Source organism: Columba livia, chromosome 4 (genome assembly GCF_036013475.1).
Source record: "Columba livia isolate bColLiv1 breed racing homer chromosome 4, bColLiv1.pat.W.v2, whole genome shotgun sequence".
Taxonomy (NCBI): Eukaryota; Metazoa; Chordata; class Aves; order Columbiformes; family Columbidae; genus Columba; species Columba livia.
This window is the reverse complement of record NC_088605.1, coordinates 7,275,804-7,297,908: the sequence shown is the minus strand read 5'-3', so window position 1 is coordinate 7,297,908 and position 22,105 is coordinate 7,275,804. Positions and strand designations below refer to the sequence as shown.

Genomic DNA, 22,105 nt, shown 5'->3' with positions numbered 1-22,105 from the left:
CTGGCACTGATGCTTCTGTAAAACAAGCTTTCTATGCCTGCTGCCTCTAGCATTCAGAGACTATAGAGGTATGCATGTGGATACAAAGTAGGTGTACCTGAAGAGACACAAACTCGAAAAATAAAAGCTGTTTTACTTTGAAAGAGGAAGGAAAAACTCCGATTTTGTATATGGGCAAAATAGTGTCTAAATTGAAGGGATTTTTTTCCAGTTTTCCATGAGTTTTCAGCTGCTTTCTAATGGGACATAGTGCAGAAGGAATGCAAGCATACGTTCTGATCCCACAGCAATTTTTTTTCTGCAACTGCTGGCCCACAGAAATGTGGTGTCTGTGGTTTCCCAGCCATGAAAGTAATCCATTGAGTGGAAATCTGTGGAGAGGTTTAAATTTTATTTCATTTTATTTTATTTTATTTTAGTATTTTATTTCCTATGGATGAGATACATTTGGTGTTTTGATGTCCTTCACAATGTCAGAGACTGATTATGCTTAGCACAGTTTCTATTTAAAGAAATAGGACTGGGATCCTCAAGGTAGTGGTTTCTGACAACATTACTCTGTATGTTTTTCTGTTTTCACCTTCCTTCAGCTGGGGGGGAGGGGGAAGAGGAGAGAAGATAATTAAATGAATTTACCGTCACTATATTTTGTCCAACAATTCCACTGTGAATCCAACAAAGAATGAGGCTGTCAGTCCTGAAGATTTTAATCCTTCCGGAGAAACTGGTCATGGTAGGGCCTTCATGGTTACGACCCTCCTTGTAAACAGGGAACAGTTCAATGCAGGAATGGTAAGGAGGAAAACCTTCATTTTGGACCAGGATCAGAGAACAAGATCAAGAACTCTAATCCAGTTTCCCTGTAAGTATCTGCAGCCTTCGAGGAAAGAATCCATCTTTGTTTTTTCAAATTAAAATGATTCAAAGTATCTCAGTCCCACACTGGTAAGGTAGGAAAACAAAAGATCTAGACTCAGTTGTATTCCATTAACCTCTTATTTGATGTTGAAGACCACGATAACCTCAAGAAGTTGGAGTAATGGAGCTCTAGAAGAAGGATAAACTGAAAGCCTCTTGGATGCTCCGTACAAAGCATCATGCACTCCCATTCCAAGGGAAGAATCAACCACAACTTTTGTGATTTTTGATATTTGTTTGTCTACTCTGCACTTAGAAACCTCAAATGACTTCCCAAGTTAATGACTTCCAATGGTTCCGTTTCTTTTATCATTTAGTAAGTTTTTCTTGTAATAGCTGTGCCAAATTATGCAGCCTGCATGTATTGTCCTGTTCCTGGACACATTCATAACATGTAGTCATGGAACCAGAATGATCTAGTCTGGTGATGTGCCTTTTGGCAGTAATTTTTCTTCGAAAGGAAAAGGCTGGTTTGATATATTAAATAATTCTGTGCTGGATCTGGAGCTAAATTATTTGTTCTCATTTTAAGTGTTGTTCTGGAAGTGTGACAGCATGTTTCAACATGTGAAGTTAGCTGGTTCAGTCATTGTGAGGATAAACAACAAAACCTACTGGAAGTTTAAATCTACTTAGTAATAAATAAGTAAGCCTTCAGTAATTTTAACAGTGAGCAATATACTTTAAAACTTGTGGGACTTTTGTGCAGTTCTTCTAGAGGGCTGCCTGGGCTGGAAAGATCATCCACTTCTCATATAAATAGACTCAGCTCTTTACGGAACCTGTGGATACGGAATTCTGTGCACAGGAGGGAGTGAGCTGGATGTAATTCAAATACCATCCTTCAACAAACACTCAAAGAACTTGTATAAAAGTACCCACGAAGTCTCCTTGCTCTTTTTCTCAGTGGAGTCTGGCTCCTGGAACAGAAATAAATTATGGAAAATATTGCATTAGCATAGGATGGAGGAAGGAGCCTTAGAAATAAAGGGCATGCCCATGTCCAGATGGCTTAACCTGCCACAGAATTCCCATATTCTATCAAGATATACAGGAATTCTGGTTATGGGTGCTGAATCCATCTATGTTGAAACTTGCAATAGATTCCATTTTGCCAGGAGAATAATCAACGGAAATTCCAGTCAGACATCCTCTTGGCTTTTCTTGTTGATTTACCATGGGGTGGGGGGCAGAAGGGAAGGATAATTTTCCAGATAAAGTGCCACAAAGCTCAAACTGGTTGTCTGGTAACTCCCTCCTGGTGGACGATAGCATGTCACTTCATCTATATACCTATGATGGCCTGGGGCTTTAATCTGAAAAATAACAGGGTGTTTGTTTGTTTGTTTTCCCCATATGCCGTACATCATATTAGAGATCTGTGGAAGTAATTAAGTGACATTCCTTACAATTTCAAAAGAAGCCTGTATGAAAGACTTTCTTCATGGTTCACTGTAAATTTTTCAACTCAATTTCCTTTCCTGATCAGCCTTATTTAAAAGGTGGTGGGGAAATAATTGAAAATAAATATGAAACATTATTTATTAATTGGGTTACTGTATTATGCATAATATTTCATAGACAATTTAAATAATATTAGTGATGTAAGTCTATGTGCTGCACTTCAGGGGATGTATGATTTAACTGTAATAATAACATTTTTATTTGGGGTTTTTACTCTGAAGACAGCTAAGAAAAATCTCAGAGCTTCCCAAAACCACTCTTTCCAAAGAAACCACAATGTTACAGAGCCCTTTCATCATCCAGCACACGGTACTGTAGAACACAAAAATATACACTGTGCTACTTTAATTCACATTTGCAGGAGACACAGTCTGTGTGAGTATGTGCAATTATGAAATGGTAACTTTTTTTTTTCCTCCTGACTTTTTTAGCTGCCTCTCCCCTTTCATTTGAACACATACATATGGTGTGTGAGAGTGAGCAAGCTCTCTGTAAATGTTTGGAAGGAGCATCTGTCAGACAATAAAACTTACAAGAAAACATGCTTCTCATTTAAAGTGTATTCACCAGAACTATTTCAGTGCTGGAATTGGTTCATTTGTATAGCTTGGAGGCATTAATAAGAGCAGAGAACTGTAAAGGCACCAGAAAACTCGAACTGTTGCTGAGAATCCAAGGTATTTTTTTTTTTAAAGCATTTCTTCTATTCGGCATCACAGTCTTCTGATAGGAACCTGAACCAGTTGACAGACAGGAAACCTCCGGTAGTCCATCCAAAAAGATTGCAAAGGAGAAGATGGCATGCTTTTTGCAAACCTGGAAAGTCTAAAGATTACAATAGTTGTTGGACCAAAGGGACCCTCTTCAGGCATAAATAGCAAGACTCCTACTGTCTTCTCTTGCAGACCAACTCAGCTGCCAGCAAAAGCAGGTGCTCTCCCCCTACCAGTGCTCCAGAGGAAACATTTAGTGAGTATTCACAGCTCTTTTTACAAATTAATATATTATTAGAGTTTGAGTTATATTTTTACAGTTTTCTCAAAGGACAAAAGCATTTAAAAGTAAGTTTTTAAGGCTGTTATTTTAAACAGTTGCTGGAGTTCAACAGTCTGATGCAATTACCATATTCATTTAAAAGCAAGATTTGTACAACCTATGACAGCAACTTTAAAAAAATATTGTTTTTTAACAACTATGTAGCTTAAACAATCTGAAGTAATTACAATGTATTTTTAATGCACAAGTTATGACAGCAAAGTAATTTATATAAATATGAAATGTATTTGACTTTAAATGTTATGCCATAAAACAGCCTTTGTAGAATACAAAATTAAAATAAATCATTTCTTTTGGCAACGTAACCTGCAATTTAATCTTTAGAAGAAAAAATATAACACTAATGTTTTCCACAGAAACAGTTGCTACTCTAATTAATTCAAGATGTGGCTCTAATAAGATTTCAAAAGAAAATCAGAAACAGATTTTTCTCAGAGGTAGTACTATGGACGAGGTTAAGATATTTTTATATTCATTAGAAACACTTGTCCCAGGTAGAGTTACAGATTTGTAGTATATAGCATGGAAATATCAAACCTGAAAGCACTATAGTAATGTTTTTAGAAGCATAATAATTTTTAATGTTTCAGATAAATGCTTTCTTTTGGGTTATAACTTGTAGTAGGTTACATTTTATTATGTAACTCTTACTCAATTTTGAGTTTAAAGTGACTTATATGTCTTTTTTTTTGTGTGTGTGGAAGGGAATGGAAAACCTGATGTTTGTCTACTGCTCCTGTAAAGTTATCTGGACGTTCCTTGTAACAATCCTGGGTTATGCCAGCAGCTTGCCTGTGGGTGATGATTCTATTTGCGCGACAGAGGAACTTGCCAAGTACAGCATTATATTCACAGGGAAATGGAGTCAGACTGCTTTCCCTAAGCAGTATCCACTTTATAGGCCCCCAGCACAGTGGTCATCAATGTTAGGTAAGTTTTAAGAACAGATAAATCTGTGATATTGTTTTTTCTTATTATTATTAATAATAAATTTTAAAATAACTAATGAAAAGGGGAAAAAAATAGCTGAAGTTATTAAGACTGAAATGCAGAAATTGAAGTATCCACAGTGCTTTCAAAAATCTCCAACTGTTTTCAATTGGATTCTGTTTTCAATTGGCTGCAGCTGAAATAAACAGTGATAAGCCAAATGCTTCAGTGTTCACTCATTTTTATACACATTTTTTTTCAACCTCAGAAGTAAAACCAATAAATTGAAGAAATAAAGACAATCTAAACCAGACTTTTATGTCATGCCATGTATTCACTCAAATAGGTGTTACTCATAGTTCTGACTACAGCATGTGGAAAAAAAATGAATATGCCAGCAATGGTGTACGGGATTTTGCTGAAAAGGGTGAAGCGTGGGTATTAATGAAAGAAATAGAAGAAGCTGGAGAGAAAATTCAGAGTGTACATGGAATCTTCTCTGCTCCTGCCATTTCCAGTGGTACAGGACAAACATCCACTGAATTAGAAGTGCATCCAAGACATCCCTTAGTAAGTAAATGCACATATTCACTTTCAAAGTTTATTTTATGTCACCAGCATGTAAAATTAAATATTTGAGTTCTCGCTTTTAGAAACAATATAAAGCAAAGAGTTACTAAAAAGCATGGCACGTTGCAGGGAGCACTTTGCAGCTTCTAGAAAGTAGAACAGCATAATGACCTTTCTTTCAAAAATTTTAAGTTAAAATGACCATAAGCAGCACCGGAGCATTTCCCAATAAGTGATGCAATCCTGATGGATTTTGTTTCATTAGGTCTCATTTGTTGTACGGATTGTTCCAAGCCCTGACTGGTTTGTGGGCATTGACAGCCTAAATCTCTGTGAAGGAGACCACTGGATGGAAGAAGTGGCAGTAGATCTATTTCCATATGATGCTGGAACTGATAGTGGTTTCACTTTTTCCTCCCCAAACTTTGCCACTATTCCACAGGACACAGTTACAGAGGTAGGTGTATGTACATAGTTTAGAACTTCATACCTGTATGTTTTGAGTCCTTCATTTAAAAAGATCCTATGACTACCGGACAGACTCTTGTGAACCTTAATTCAGTATTTTAGAGTGCTGATAATGTCTGTGTATGGATTTATTACATAGCTGATGACCCTATTGCTTTGGTTTATTTTCTGTATCTTTCAAATGTATCAGGTATATGCAATTGTTTCATGAAAATTTGTCTCTAAAGTATTTTTCTGTAAAAGCTGACTATTTTAATATTATTTTAACAATTCTTAAAACACCAGAAAAAGAAAAATATTCACAAAAGTCCTGGCATTCCTAAATATGCATGTAGACAGGAAAATTCTCAGTAGTGAATACTGTTGTGGGGAGGAGCTTTTAGTTCAAAGTATTGCTCAAACCTGACACTGTGACACTTCAGGGGAAGGAGCTGAGGGAGAGCAGAGATCTCCATCACTACTGCAGTGACCCCACTTTCAGTCTCTTTTGCTTGTTTACTACTCTATATGCCTCATACTTGCTTTTGTCCATTAAGGGTGGTGGGGAGCCGAGGATGTTGATTCGAACGTTTTGAATGCTATAAGCATTCCTTTAATCCTTCCTTTAAGGTCAGTTTTTCTAGAGAGAAATGCTGTGCTAATGAATAATGAGAAAAGGAACAGAGAAGCTGAGAAACAGTACATTTGGCCTCCATTATATGTTACAGCTGCTATAGCAGACCTAACGTTATTATTTAGTACTCTTGTGTTCAATAACATTTGCCACTTCCCATGAAACCATTCCATACCTTACTGAGTTTTCAGTACCTCCCACTGCAGTCCTCTATCTAAAGGTTGGCACAAGTCATTGTGCCCAGTCTTAAAGCATTATGCATAAAAATTAAAAATTCTGGGATTACCAGCAGTAGTTGTGTGAACTGAGGTTCATATAAACCAGTTATATGCATTTTACTTGCCAAAAAAGTATTAGCATGGTGTGTAAACATGATTTTACAGTTATCTTCTTGTTAATATGATGTGGTTTCTTGAAGGTTCCCCTTTTTACTCCACAGATCACTTGTTCGTCTCCAAGTCACCCAGCAAACTCATTTTATTATCCCAAACTCAAAATTTTGCCACCTATTGCTCATGTAAAAATGGTGAAATTAAGGAAAAACCAGCTGGGTCTTTCTGCACCTTATTTTAATCTTCCAGCTAAAAGCAATGAAGTAATAGACTCTGTCTCAGGTAAGTGATTAGTACTTTGACATGCTCATTGCCATTATTTCCATTCACTCAAGAAAATATGTTGAAATTTGGCAGGTGATTGGGCAGAGTATTATCCTGTCTGCATAGGAATAGTTTCCAGACTCAAACATGGGAAATAAAACAAACCTGTTGACCTAAAAGAGAATCCTGGGAAGAATGAGGAAGGGATTGCACGTTTGAACTATGGTTCAAAGGTCTGGGTTATATCCACAGTGAGGGTTACTCAAGCCTTATTATTGGGGTAGATCAGTGAATTTTATGAGAAAGAAACAACACTTGGTCAGAATAAGGATTCCCAAATGCTTTGCAACTTTGAAGTTAATATTAATCCTTTAGTTTTTACATGATAGAGCAAAAGAACTATTATTGTTGCATCTTTCTGGGTCAGTGGGTTTTATAGTTATGTGCAATAAGAATCAGTATAATTCAATTGATTTGGACATATTTGTGATAGAAACATACATCATGACAACAAAAATAATGTTCTCACTCATTTTTCTTTTTAAAAAATATTTGCTAATAACTTTATTTGGGTAGGATGACAGGTAAACTACTGATTCAAGTCAGTCTTAAGGGTAATTTTCAAATCTCCAGATAAACAAACACGTAACTAACATGATATTTGCTCTAAGGGAAATAGAGCAGTTGGACAATGTCCACTAAGATTTTCTCCTTACATTTTTCTTGTGGATTTTTACAAAGACAAAGGGTTAAAAATAAGAAGACTGACTTCCTAAATACTATCTGAGAGACAGCAGTAGATGAAATCCCCAATGTATTCCTAGAAGAGCTGCTATGTTCCAAGAGCTTCTCCAGAATGTCTGAAGATTATGTGTCTCTAGCTCTGTGCTGAGGTCATCTCACAGCCACTAAAACTAAACTCATTCCTTACACAGTGAATAATGCATGATTTATACTTTAACAGATGTATTTCTCTATCAATGTGTAGTTTTTGAATGCATTTCTATTAGTAAATAAGAAATATTCAAAGTGAGTGCTACATATTTCATTTGCAGTCAGGGACCTTTCCCACAATTTTTGAAAATAATATTTGGCCCTCTTTAGCATGTAAATTTAAAATAATACATGTAAAGTGTGGTGTTTCAAAAATAGTTTTTAATGATATATCCCCACTTGACTGTATATTCACCAGTAAATCAGTCTATTTTAAAACATATTCCAAAATCAAAAGTGCAGACGAAACTGTCCCGCATTCCCTCTAGAAACATGGGAACGAGTGATCACAACAGAAGTGGGGAGTTCCATTGTGATACCAGAAAATTATACCTGAGGTCACACATTTAGTACGGCATTTAAAGCCAGTTTTGTGGACACATATTTTACCTACAGGTGCTGTAATTCACAGTTTTCGTGTAATTTCCTGTGACAAGCAATATCCTCATTTAACCTACTAAGAAATAATCACCTATGTTTTTATGAAAGGTATTTTAAATGGAAGCGTATATTTTGGAAAGTACTTCAGAGTTTCTGACTTATTTTCTTGCAGTAAATTAAAACTACATTGAAAACCCTTTTAACATTAAAAAACTTGTAGTGATGGAACAACTTTGTTGGCAAAGGGAACTGTAATGTACCCACTAAACAAGAGGAAGATGATTTAATGATTACAAAATGGGACTTTTCTACTTCTGAAGTGGAATAGAACTCAATATGAACAACTACAGGAACAATATCTAGCTGCAAAGAAATATATAATATACCAAAATAAAGGAGAGAAATGCTTTAGAACCAGTGTTTTTAGTAAGCCATGCAAAGGCAAATTAGTTATAAAATTGACAGTAAATGTTTTGTACTACAATCTTTTGAATGTAATTGTTTTAAGCATAGGGTGTTTTTGATAGAAATTCTATATGTTCAAATTAGAAAATATAATACCTCAGTGTCTCAACTGCGATAATAATAATACCAGTGTTGATGAGCTTAGGAGCTGAAAACAGACATTTTTATTTATGAGACAACATATGGATTATATTAATAACATGCATTTTTGGATAAGTAAGGACAGTATTTGATCATCATTCCATAATGTTTTGCCAACTATGTATTTGCCTTAAGCACAAATTTATGTAAAGTTACCTTTTTATTGTGTATATTGCAGAAACACCACTGGACTGTGAGGTTTCCCAATGGTCTTCCTGGGGTCTCTGTCGAGGTCCTTGCAGCAAAACAGGGACCAAGATCAGAACTCGTTTTGTACTTCTTCACCCTGCCAATAATGGGAACCCTTGTCCAAATCTGGATGAAGAAACAGGATGTGAACCAGAGAATTGTGTCTGAAAATAAAGAAAATATGATAATTTAGATAATTTAAAAGTAGGATAAGTTTAATTAAATCTAAACTACATGTCAGTCAATGTTCCTTATAATTTGGGTATGCTGCACTATTCTGCTGAAAAGGTATATTAGACTGGTTTTGAAAGTTGTTCTTTAATATAAAGATTTTGGGGAGTTAAATTTCTAAATTTTAGTATGACAATAGTACTTCATTATTTACCGACCGAGAAACCCCAGATAAATCCTGGCTATAAATATACTATAAGTTCTTGGAGTACCCTCTAGTGGCAGAAGAGAAGACATTTGGAAATACACACAAAAATCTTTCAATGACAAAATCTAAACTAATAATGTTCTTAAATACTGTAATTTGTTGATCTACAGCTATTTATACCTAGAAATCACGTTTTTCTCTAAATTATGTTTTTATAATTTATTGGCGTTTTTCTTGTCTTTCTAAACATGTTTAACAGGCATTTCTTCAGAAACTATGTACATAAATCAGAGTGATCAGATGTTTGTGGTGTGGCAATAGTATAACTGAGTAAACTTGTCTTGAGACTTATGAATACATGAAAATGTCTCTTCTTTTTTCCTCAAAAAGTGAGAATAGTTGTCATGAGGACACTCAGCCAGCAAAGTTACTAGAAAAATTCAGAAATGTGGATACTACTAGAAAACCTCAGAACTTAATGAAAAGTGTTTTCCGGGATTTTAAAGCTGACTGGTTGTATGTCCCTCACGTGACAAATATCTCAAAGTTAACACTGTTGACCATAACATAAATTATATCATTGTCTATATATATGCAGTAAATGTGTCTATGGTTCATTAAATGTGTTTGCTGCTATTTCTGTTCCTCACCTTTCTACAAAGAAAACTTACCAATGTTTTAATGTTATCTAAAATTGAGGTGTACACATATATAACAAAACACAATATGCCAGAAACTGTCCTGACTGCAAGTTTTAATGCTCAAATAACTGTTATTATGAATGAATATAAAATGAATGAAACACATTGCTTATAAAAGGTTGTGGCTACCAACTAGGAAAAGGATTTTTGAGTAACGCCATTCAATAGAATATGTTTACAGTCAGCCCACAAAACTTTTACAGCACACTGTAATTTTACAAACATGCAGCACAGATATTGAACAGGAGGGTTGATTTGAGTAGGTTCCTGTTGGAATGAACCCAATATCAGAATTTTTATTATGTACTTAAAGGGGCACACTGTATTCTCTCTAGGGCTGAAACATTTAAAAGGTAATTTTCTTCCAGGAGATAAATCTTGCAAAGACTCAAAGACATTTGAAACGTTATCACACTAGGCTAGGCTGGTCCTGCAAATGCGGATAAACACAGAGATGTTAGAGCTAAGTTTAGGAATATCTCCATCTTGCATTCTGCAGACTCCCACTGTTGCCTGTTTTACTTACTCCGTTTATTATACTTTATTTATGTTAAGGTTCCTCTGTTTCCACTCTATAATGGGAGCAGTGTCATTAGTATTATTAGTATTAGTATTATTTTTACATGTTGTGTTTAGTGGAATTCTCTGCCTTTTCAATTTTTTCTTCTTTTTATATTAATTTTTACCCATTCTATGTTTTCTGTTAAACTTATTTACTATATAGTTACACAATTATCACCGTCTCAGAGAACATATATTGAAGAATATATTTAAATATTCTCTGAGGACAGGAACTAAAGTCAGGAAAGGTCTTGGATAGAAATCAGATGCAAGTTTAAACTTATGGAAAACAAACCTACAAACCACAAGGTGTCCTTGGAGGAACCTTCCCAGAAGTTCTCTGAAAACTGGAATTTTACTTCTTCACATGTCCGGGACATGGATTTATCTTAAAAATTTTGGAACAATGCAGAAACACAGAGAGACTCTTCCTTCCTTTTCCCTTACATGCAGTGTTACAGGTGACTGGCTGCCAGGATGCTGTGGTCCTAAATATGTGAGATTTAGGGAAGGAAATAGGTAAATTAATTTCTGTGTTAAACTAATGTCAGGAGACACTTTGTCAGTAAACTTGAAATGGATTTGTAAAGATTGTTTTTAGCAAGAATTTTTGTAGGAAGAATCAGATTTGGTGCCTTGGCAGATATCCTTGCAGAATGGAAAATTTGGTTAAAGGTAAGTGTAGCAGCAAGAGTCACCACAGACTTGAACTGTGGTCCTACAAAAAGTAGGAACACCAAATTCAATTCCCATGATGGAATAGGGTACCTCATTGCTGAGAACAGCTTGTCCAGTACCTTAAGAAATTTGAGGACAGTTAGCTGTGAGCAAACAAAAGGCCTTCCTATTGTCTCCTGGGAGGTAGGTGTGCCAGCTGAAGCTGTCTATATATTTATGCTTTTCTACAGACTGTGGCTTCTCTGCAGGCAACCAATACAGCACCTTGGTGGTGAATGATTAGGAAAAAAACAGGTTAACATTGTAGATAAGTCAAGGCATGTGAATGACTGATTTGATCTGTGAACTGAACAGCTCTCCCTGGTACCACAGCAGAACGTTTGCTGTGTGAGCCTTGGGTGGACTAAAGGAAAGGGCAGATATTTCATTCTAACAGATACTCCAGAATGCCTGGGATGGATGCCCAGGGTATGTGTGTGCCTGTGAGAGAGAAATAGACTTACAAACTGACACCCTGTTCCATTTTGCCAAGTAAACATGCCTTCCTACAATTGAGGAGAGGCTGTATCAGAGCAGGTAAGTGAACCCACCACACGTGACCTAATCTCATCCACCAAGTCTACTATGAAATGTTGCAGGCAATTATCAAAATAGTGCAGAATCTGATGTTAAAGATGATTCTGGTGAGGGACAGTCTTGGATTCATTGAAAAATAGCTCTAATACCCTAGCAACACTGCCTAAATTGAGCATGGTCATGGAAAGCAATGTGTTTCAAACTTCTAGAATGGAGGCAAAGCATATGCCAGCCTTTCTGAACACTGAATAAACATTGTCCCTTGTGGAATGTGAGCAAAAGATCTGAGAGTATTCAATAGTATTAAAGGCAAAGAAGTCAATTTAATTATATTCCCAGTACCAGATAACAGAAGTACATTGGGAATATCTGATCTGTCATGAATGATTCAACAATATAAAGTAGCTCAGACTGCTCTATGACAATATTTAACGTGCTCAGAAAATAAATCTAACACTTGATACAGGAATCCTGGAGTCACCTAATCCGGTTTAATGGGATGAAGCATACAGAAGTTTTGGCCATGATAATTTGCAAGTACTGCAAATGCTTGAGACAAAATGCTCTCAATATGCTGCATGAAAACCCAATCACCGGGAGGCTGATTATTTTTATTGGAAGTCCAGCAGCCCTACTATGTTAGTGTTTGTTAGCCAAATGTACAGAAGTAATGTGTCTGTCCCAACTGGTCTGGACAGAGTGAAGGAAAATGTGGAATCCTCTTGTCCATCTTGTTTGTGTTCTGTCATTGGAACATGGAATTTCTGAAACTTCAGGTAGTCAATCAAAACCTATATTTCCTGCAGGTGTATGTAGTAAGGCATGAGCATTTATGCAGGTGCATGTCAGTCAAGATTTCCCCATTGTGGAGGGTTAAGAGTCTAGTTATATGACGAGATTCTGTAAAATCTAAAATTATTTCTGATGGATAAATGCTGAAGTAGTAAAGGAGCCCTAATATCACCCTTGAGACTCCTAAGGATTCAATGGCCATGAGATGCAATTTGTATCCCTCTGCCCTTAGCCATATGGAGTCAAAGAAGTAATATTTAAGGAATGAAGTCTGACAATCTCTTTATCAGTATAGGGATGTTGCATTTTGCTGGAGGTGAATTAATACTTGTGCTAGAACTTGTGTGAAGATACTTCATGCTGGCAAATGGACTGAACTGGTGATGGTTGTCAGCCTGTGCCCATGTTAGATATTTTTACTGAGATAACTTCACAGATAGCAGGCACAGATACGGGCAATAAACATAAATCAGTATATTTTTTTTTAAGATGTGAATTAATCCGATAGGAGTTACCTTCCTGAAATGTTAGATATTTAGGTTGCGGATGTTGATGATGAGTCCTTCTTCCTTGCCTCTAGGAAAACACAAGTACTTGTGCTATGATGGAGCCAGTTCTACAGCTACTAGTGCTAGCAGAATGCATCTCCTGCCAAAGCAGGTTCTCAGAAGGGCTGCTCAGGAATGGACAGGAAGACCAACATAATTTTATTTACTAGTATAGGTGTAACCAAAAAACAATAAATGCAAATGGGACATTTAATGAGGTAATTGAAATAAATGTTCAGAGGAGGTGTTGGACAATATAAGACAAGGGCTAGTCATGACCCCTTGGTGTGTGCATAGTGTTGAGGATGCAACTTATGCAGCTGAGCATTTGATGGCTGTATAAAACCAAAACATAAAATAAAATCCAACTTCCACCTTCTCAAGCAAAACAAATGCTGGTAAAATTTCAGCAAGGAAATGGTGTTTTCCCTGTTTACTGCACTGTGAGCCACATACATGGCATGTATGTGTGCAGTAGAGGTGGATTGTATCCCATATCCTGAAGTCAAGATGAAAGGACTCTGAAGTGAACTGAGAGGTCCATAAAAGGCACATTCGGGGATATCACTGAACAATTTCACCTGCAAACGCCACATGCTACTGAGGAATAGGGCAGGGTTGGAGAGAGTGAGCAAAATACAGAGCCTTCCACAGGAGTGTAGAGAGCTTGTGGAAGGGAAAATGAGCTCAAAGATTTCCCTACTGGAAATGATTCCCAAGGTGGGTCCTCCCTGCTGGACAAGGACCGTGTATTGTCTCACATCAACACCAACCTTTCAGACCTAGTGGTCTCAGTTTATAAGACAAGGAACACTTAAATGGTAAACGAGTTAATCATCAGACATACAGATTGGTCTGTATTAGTACAAAGGATAAAACTAAACCCCTCAATCATTGTTTGATTTACACCATAACTTTCTTTAGAGAATTTATTAGGCAGTATCTAAGAAAAAGACAGTCTTCTGTAAAAAGTTGTTTTCAGAAAGTGTTAGAATTTTCTTATTTTCCCTGTGGTATCATATTCATTAGTGTTTCAGAGTCTTTTATTTTCCAATTTCTTATGGCTTTTTTTGTATTTCTTTCAGCCCTTTTATGTAGTCCCTGTGGGTTTTGTACAGGATTGTACAAGATTTCTTAGTAGAAGAGGAGTGAAGCTCTGGAATAATCACCCAGAATAAATGGGAAATAAAAGTTAACAAATTCATTTAAATTGAAAATTGTGCAGTTTATGGAAAGAGACAATGTAAAGTAATCTAGGGAAGTGATCTCAAGTACCTGAGAGGACCTTTCCAGTTTCATGTTCTTCTATGTATATAAAATACATTTTTGATCTAGGTGCTGGGAAATAAGAAGGCTTTTATAAGTTATCTTTTTCACGTTATCTCATTCTGCAGAACATACTGTAGTTATTTATAAATGTGTAACCACCAGCTGCCTTTTCTCACAGTTTTTTTTTCTCTCTCAAATACACACTGAGAAGTAGCAAACAAGGAATGACCACGGGACTACATGCATTTGTAAATAGTTTTCTTCAAAAGCAGCACAACTGGGATATATAAAAACATGAAAAGCCAATTAATAGGACTTCTTATGAACTCTTGGATTTCTTTTTCACTTGCTTTGTATTTTCACAGTGGAGAAAGAGAAGAGAAATGTATAATTGAAGACGTTCCCAGTGACACACTGGTAATTGGTAGGTACCTGTCAATGCTATATGATGATCTAACCTATGCAATGATAAAGATAGCTTGTAATGTAACAGGAAAATCTGTGATTGATGAATATAGAAAAAACATGGTGACAAGGGCACACTGAAAATAACTCCCCACAGCAGGGGCAAGTCATAATGTTCTCACACATTGTGTGTAACCATCACCCAAGGAAATGCTGTTTTCCAGAGCACTTAACTGACTAGACAGAGAAAAAGAATCTCTTCTAATTCTACAGCAGTGGAATTGCTGCCTCCATAGGTGCTTCTACACATTCGGACAGATTTATTCGTTCATACCAGAATTTCTGTAACGTGGTTTTCCTCATGTGGATGGGAAAGCTACTTTTTTGATTAACACTGTTCAGGAAAGAAGCAATTCAAGATGTACTAAAGTTCCATTTCACCTGTGATATCACAAACACATTAAATTAACGTCAAAGACTGTAAATGTAGGACTGAAAGGGGGATAGCAAAAATAATATCTCTCTCTCTCTTTTTTAATAATGTGATAAATATTAAAGGAAATCCAGTAAATGTAATTTGAATACTGGTAACTTATGCTTTTGGAGGTCTCATCATACTGTCTGTATGCTAATCTTCTCAGAGCATTAGGAGTAATTAGAAAGTATTGTTAATCAACTTTTTGTAGTATTCTAGAACATTTTCTAGTATAGTAAAACTTTATTGCATTTCACTCTGTCATAAAGTGCCCCCTGAGCAATTTCAATCATAAGTACGTGAAATACATATATTGTTTTATTGTTAATAATTTATCTTTATATTTTTTCTGAAAAAGCAATAGAGCTGTTTAATATTAAGCTATGTTTTATTTAACAGATTTACATCTCTGTTTTCATTCAGGGAATTACAAAGTACAAAGTTGGGACATACGTGAACAAGACTTTCTTGAATCCGCTCCTGGTTTGGGAATGTTTGTGACTGTCACAAGTCCTTCTGCTGAGGTAAATGTGCCTTATGAATGTTTCTGTAGGATTTATGAGTTGACTTTTGGCACTTGCTTGCAGCACTATCTAAAAATAATAGACACTTTTTGGGAAACATAAATCCACAGTCTACCAGCTAGTTCAGTATTTTGATGCTGAAAGGTATAAGCACCTTATGAGTGCTATCAAAGCAAACAGAAATTACAATATTTGATATTTGTATGGACTATTTTTGCATCACCAACAGATTCGGGAAATTGTGTCATTAAGAATAGTGACAACTGAGAAAAAAAAGGTTTAGATTTAAAAAAAATGAAAATTCACTAAAGAAGTAAAATGGTACAGAATGTACTTGAGCAGCAGAAAGGAAGTTTGTTGATAAACTAAACTGCAAAATCAAGATTACCATGAGGGTACATAAAGCCATCATGCATAGCAACTGTCTGCATTGCCATGAGGTCCTGAGCTTTTCCAGCAATAGACAATTTATTTCTGTGCCTAGGCAAGGTCTTAGTTTTCAAACCTTAAATGCTTTAGAGAGCACTGGTTTTTGTACATTGCAGAAATCTATAGCATTTCAGTTTTTACTGTGAGCTAAATTTATTTTTCACTACATCTATTCTGAAATTCAGATAAACCTGATGATTTCAGGAAGTTAATTGATTATTTTTTACATCCAATTTACAGTACTGTTTTTTGATTGTTTTATTGGCATTTATAATGTACATAACACTGGACCAGGCTGCCCAGGGAGGTTGTGGAGTCTCCTTCTCTGCAGACATTCAAACCCGCCTGGACTCCTTCCTGTGTAACCTCATCTGGGTGTTCCTGCTCCATGGGGGGATTGCACTGGATGAGCTTTCGAGGTCCCTTCCAATCCCTGACGTTCTGTGATTCTGTGACATAACCAACATATATTACATCTAAATTACAGGTAATATTGTCAAAACTGTATGGGCCACAAGGAACATTTTCTTTTACATCCTATATATCTGGGGAGTACATTATCTGTTTCCAGTCTAACTACACAAGACTTGTGTCATTTCCAGGAAGCAGACTGGTAGGTGTATTTCTTAAATATTCTTTGTTGTCATACTAGCAATGATATCCAAACTGCAGAGTTTACAAACTAGATTAGAAGTTGGTCTAACTTCCCGCAGATAATTCAACATTTCTTAGTGATTAAAGAAAACAAACCTAGAATTATGAAGATGAAGAGATAAGAAGACTCTTCTGATATTTAAGAAGTCGAGATTAAAGAGGCAAGATTAATAAAACTATAGAATGATTTAATGTTTGGATGGTGCTTTGAATATGAAAAATTCTGATCGATAAGATTGGCCATTTGCTTCAAACAGACACATATGTAAGACTGACTAACACAAGCACTTTTCATAAAGATATTTCGTATCTTCACTGAGACTGAATGCCTGAAGAAAATATAACATTTTAATTTTTGAAAGATATTCAACTTTAGAATATGTTACCATACTTTACATTGTCTACTACCAACAAAGTTAGTCTTAATAGAGATTTTGAAAAAAAAGAAGACATCAGAAGTGATATCATTAATCTATTTCTATTTCAGCTAAAATGTCATTAGTACTGTTTTGAAAATTTTAGCTGTATGCCTCTTCACCAAAGGTGGTTGAACAGATGTGAAGAAATATTCTGTAGAGGTGTTTTTTTTTTTTCCACTTGACTGCAAGAGTTAGATAACCAGCTAGATATAAACATCTCATAAACGTGTTAAGTGAGGTAGACCCAATTTAATGCTAGATGTATGCTTTGGGAACGTGTAGATGACAGAACCAAGAAGAGCTAACAGCACTGAAGTGGGGCTATTACACTGGAATAAGTAGGTGTTCTTATGGGCTGATTTATGGAAATTACTGGAAATTTAATCATAGGCATTGCAAAAGCACTTAGGTTGTCATAATACAAAAATTTGTGGAGCTCAGCAACTAGAAAGGGTAAAGCGGATAAAGCATTGGTTGGTCATAGTTAGCTACACACCGTGAATGTGTTTCTGAGGATACAGCAGGAGATTTTTGTCTGGTATAGATGGAGCGGTATTAATATAATTTTACATTACACATGCACCATGTACAGTTCTGGTCATCCTGATTAGAAGAAGGGAAGAGTTATGGGGAAGAAGAACATTGAAAACACAGATATTAAATAGGGTGCTTGTTTAGCTTAAGAACACAGAAGTAAAACAAGGAAAATATTATTCTTCATAGTTATATCTGCAGGAATAAAGATCACAAAAGAAAAAAACCCCACATTATTTAGCTAAATTAAATCTTTAAGTGGTCTTCTGTAAAAACCAGATGTAATGACTGCTTCAAAACAAAGTCTAATAAATTAATGGACAAAGGTTACCATAAGGTTGTGAGGTGGATTTCTGAATGTTCAGTTAATTAACTCAAAAAGAGCTGAAAGAGCTGTAAGTAGATGTGCTCTTCATTTGTGGTAGATGTCTGAGTACACCACGCTTCTGTCGTGGTAATGCCACACTTGAGGATTTCCACGTATTATCTGTTTGGCTAAAACTTTTTAATCTCCTCTTAGATTCAAACCGGCTACTAGAATAACTTTTTCCTATTAATTTTAGTGAAATTGTTAATTCGTGTCAAAATAAGTTGCATGATATTGCAAGTTGCATTCTTTCTCTGTGTTTATTGCTGGGTGGGTTTGGGCATTTTTGCCGTATAACATTCAATAGTTTATAGGATATTGGGAGGTATTTCATACCACATAAACTATGTGTGGAAAAAGGAAAAGAACTGTAGTAGTATTGAAGAATGTAATTTCTGCAATAGTAGGATAGAATGTGAAATACAATGAGCAGTCCTAATAGCACTCATTTTTTTAGTGCATTTGGACAAAGAACAGAAAACATTCAGGGTGGTTTAATCAATACTAGCAGAAAATAATGCCCTAACAGGAATGAAAGTTTTAAATGTATATATTTAATTAAAAATAATATTGAGAAACACTTTAAATATCCCACCTGATTCTAATTTTAGGAAGGATTTCTATAAGCAGTTAAAACTATTTTCCTATAATATGCTTAAACAGAAATTATCCACTGTTTGTTTGTTTTGTTTTTTTTTTTAATAATTTTGAAAACACAGAAGACACAGTAAGGAAAATATTTTTTCTGTTTGCAGCGTATCCATCTGGACATCAGAGTTGGAGAACATTTTTTGGATGAATCTGTTCTTCAAGCCAAAGACAAAGTGAATGAAGTTAACATGAGACTGGAACATCTAATTGAGCAAATTCATCATGTGTCTAAAGAACAAAACTATGAAAGAGTATGTGTGTTGCCAACGGAAATGCTAAATATATTGTACATAGGCTGATTGATTTATAAAGTATTATGAGATTTATTATTTAATTGCAGTGTTATTTTTAACTAACTCATTAAAATCTATTTAACCAACATACCCACATTACCTTGCAAAATATTTTTAAGCTGTCACTTAAAAAGTAATTAATCACTGTGAACTCATGCTTGTAGCAACAGGTGCTATTTTAAAGAAGGAATTTCCAAATATAGTTTTCTTGGTCAGAGTTGGTAAGAGCAGCTGAGCAGGTGGCAGGTACCATTGCTGGTGATGTCGCCAGCTGTTGTTTCCATGCTGGTCTTTGTGGATTAACTTTATATTAGAGTGGTTAAGGAAATGACTTATTTATGTATCTCCGCACAGTTAGAAATAATGCCTTCCTTCAAACAACTGTACGCCCGTTGTCTTCTCTTTTCTATACATACGTCAGCAGTCAGACTGTATTTGAAATGCATCAACTAATTACAAAAAGAAAAATATGTATTGGCTGCAAAGAGGTTCTTGTCTGCAGTATGAAGGTGACTGTAAACCTAAAAATGCTTGAGCGTGTACTAATGGAATATATTTAGTACAACATATATTTCTTGAACAAAGGAAAGCTCTGTTTACCTTTCAGCTTCAGGGTACAGTGTGTCTGATTCTCAGTTTTGATTTGTAAATGGGTAGGAATAAGCTTTGATTTTTATCAACATGAAAAACATGTTTGTTCTTTACCATGCAGAAGAGGGATGCCTGTCTAGTTACCCAGACAGCAGCATGAAACATACAGATGCCAGAAGGTAATAATGCTTTTCCTTTTTTTACTTCAGGAGCGTGAAGAAAAATTTCGGAAGACAAGTGAAGAAACCAACAGCAATATTTTGTGGTGGGCTATCGTACAAACAATAATCCTCATCTCAGTTGGAATCTGGCAAATCAAGTCTCTCAGAGATTTCCTTATATCTAAGAAGCTTGTTTAAGTCTTATAAAGTAAACACACAGATTAAATAATTGAACACCATCTAACACCTAACCTCCCAAGTGACTTTGTATCTATGAGAAAATTGGTTGTAGGTAACTCTCAAGCTTCTCTCATCCTCTACGCTGGTTCTTACTCTGGTTTCTCAATCTGTATCACAGGCTCAGCAACGCCTTTATGTTTTACTCCTTGAATCTTTTATCCATTTCTTTTCCTTTGCAGATGTAAAGCTAAATCTAGAAGAGTGGCTTCATGAGTAAGGCAACATTTAAGTTCAACTCAGGATTGTGAAATCTAAAATAGAAATCTAAAACAATTTTCCTAATTTTTCAAAGTTCTCTACTGTTGTGGTTTAATCCTTGCTGGCAACTGAGCACCACGCAGCCACTCAATCATTCCCCACCCCCAGGGGAATAAGGGAGAAAATTGGAAGAGTAAAAGTGAGAAAACTTACGGGTTGATATAAAAAAGTTCAATAACATAATAATAACAACAACAATAATAATATGATGCAAGGGTTAATTTGGTGAGAGTGTCTTGAACTCGAGCTATGTTTGTGTAACACCTAGCTTTTCCTTAAATATAATTGTGATTGCTTTCTTTTAAAATATGCAAAGTTGAAGTGACAGTGGAGGTCACCCTTAATATTATGATCAGTGGTTGCAGCAATTGCCATGGAAGAGAGAGACCCAGACAAACCATTCGGAATTGCACTTACTTTTTTTCTCCCAGATAGGCCCCGAACATTAGGGTATAGAGTTAAGATCTGACCTTTCCCACAGTTGTTTATGTAAATTATAGTCTTTATGAAATATGTCAAAGTAAACCAAATCACAGGTTTCTTGGTAAACATCGAATTTGTGCCTATATATTTTATTTGAAGCTACTCTTACACTAAATTCTTCAGTCTGTTTGTGTGTTCCATAATTATTTTTAATTATCAGCAACTGTAACATGACTGCCTAAGAAACTCACCAGTTTTTTACTTGATTGTGTATCCGATTTCACTTATTGCAGCTTGGCTGAATGCATCTTTATGCCTTAATTTAGCTAGTTTGTGTACAACTAGCATAGTAGATAGAGTATCATGCAGTTACAAGTCAAAAGCTGCAGTTAAAAATTCGGATAATTAGCTTAGCAAAGTAGTAATTGTGTAAGAAGAAGTGGGAGGTGGTTATAACATGACGCATCCCAGCAGTTGGTTAAGATGTAAAGGGACATTCTTGAAAAAGTTTCTAGAGAGCACTGTGATAGTAGAATGTTGTGGTTTGGCTTCCTGCTTGTATTTCCAGACCCTTCACTAGTCTAAAAGTTAGTGAATGCTGAAATATCTGTAGACCGGTTATTATTTTAAAGGCACGGCTTGCTTTCTTTTTTCTGTCTTCTCACCTTTGTTTTCATTAGCAAGGAAATGACATTGCCCTTTAAGTTCACTTATGTTCACAGTACGGGCATGAAAATACAGCGGTGAGTGTGTAAGAATCCATAAAGCTGATATGAAGTTGAGACAAAAAGTGATGCTCTATGGACCAAATAAATCAAAACAAAATCTCATAAAGCTACTCACTGAGGTTTGTCTTACATTTAAAAATTCTGTGACACTAAAATTGTCACTTGAAATGTCCAGTAAATAAATGTTATTAAATTCACTTTTACAGAGCACTCACAACATGTCTTGTAATAAAATCTTCGGTGGTAAGAAACAAGGAAAGATGTATTCCAACCATATGGTATATGAAATCCTGGAAGGAAATTTAATAAAGTGTTGCCACAAGGTTGCGATTCAGACTTTAGCTGGTATTTAGTGTAAGGCTCCTAACTACATCCCAATGACAAACTTATCTCACAATACACTTATGCTTTTAAACCAAAAAGGCAGGTTCCATGTCAGAATTTATAAAGGAGCTGATTATGTTTCTTTGTATTAATTAGGTCTATACTGAAACCAGCACTGAGACTTGGAGCCTTGAATAGAGCTTAAGAGCCCTTCATTCTTTATCTATAATAATAATAATTAAATATCTTTGCTTTGATGAAATGTTTTCAGTCTCCTTCAAGATTTTTAATTAACTCTATAAAGCAGAAGCTGAATCATAGCTCTTTTGGGAAGCACTTTA

The 22,105-nt window shown here is 35.6% G+C and overlaps 2 protein-coding genes across 4 annotated transcripts; both read left to right on the top strand.

Annotated features, from left to right (window-relative positions):
• Positions 1 to 49: 49 nt before the first annotated feature.
• SPON2 (spondin 2) lies at positions 50 to 9,799 on the top strand. 3 transcript variants are annotated; one of them, XM_021297787.2, is made up of 7 exons: positions 50 to 68; positions 3,288 to 3,351; positions 4,143 to 4,368; positions 4,715 to 4,938; positions 5,204 to 5,395; positions 6,459 to 6,633; positions 8,774 to 9,799. In XM_021297787.2, the coding sequence occupies exons 3-7, from the start codon at positions 4,146 to 4,148 to the stop codon at positions 8,950 to 8,952; spliced, it is 993 nt and encodes a 330-aa protein (XP_021153462.1). In that variant the 5' UTR covers positions 50 to 68; positions 3,288 to 3,351; positions 4,143 to 4,145; the 3' UTR covers positions 8,953 to 9,799. The 3 variants fall into 3 exon arrangements, with proteins under 3 accessions (XP_021153462.1, XP_005510000.1, XP_021153460.1); XM_005509943.3 differs by lacking the exon at positions 50 to 68 and adding an exon at positions 844 to 862; XM_021297785.2 differs by lacking the exon at positions 50 to 68 and having other exon boundaries at positions 2,838 to 3,351.
• A 234-nt stretch (positions 9,800 to 10,033) lies between these two features.
• Positions 10,034 to 21,977, top strand: LOC102084417 (transmembrane emp24 domain-containing protein 11). The gene is made up of 5 exons (XM_005509944.3): positions 10,034 to 14,712; positions 15,592 to 15,692; positions 16,609 to 16,734; positions 18,851 to 18,997; positions 19,840 to 21,977. Exons 1-5 carry the CDS (start codon positions 14,583 to 14,585, stop codon positions 19,987 to 19,989), a joined length of 654 nt encoding a protein of 217 aa, XP_005510001.2. The 5' UTR covers positions 10,034 to 14,582; the 3' UTR covers positions 19,990 to 21,977.
• The last annotated feature ends 128 nt before the right edge of the window (positions 21,978 to 22,105 follow it).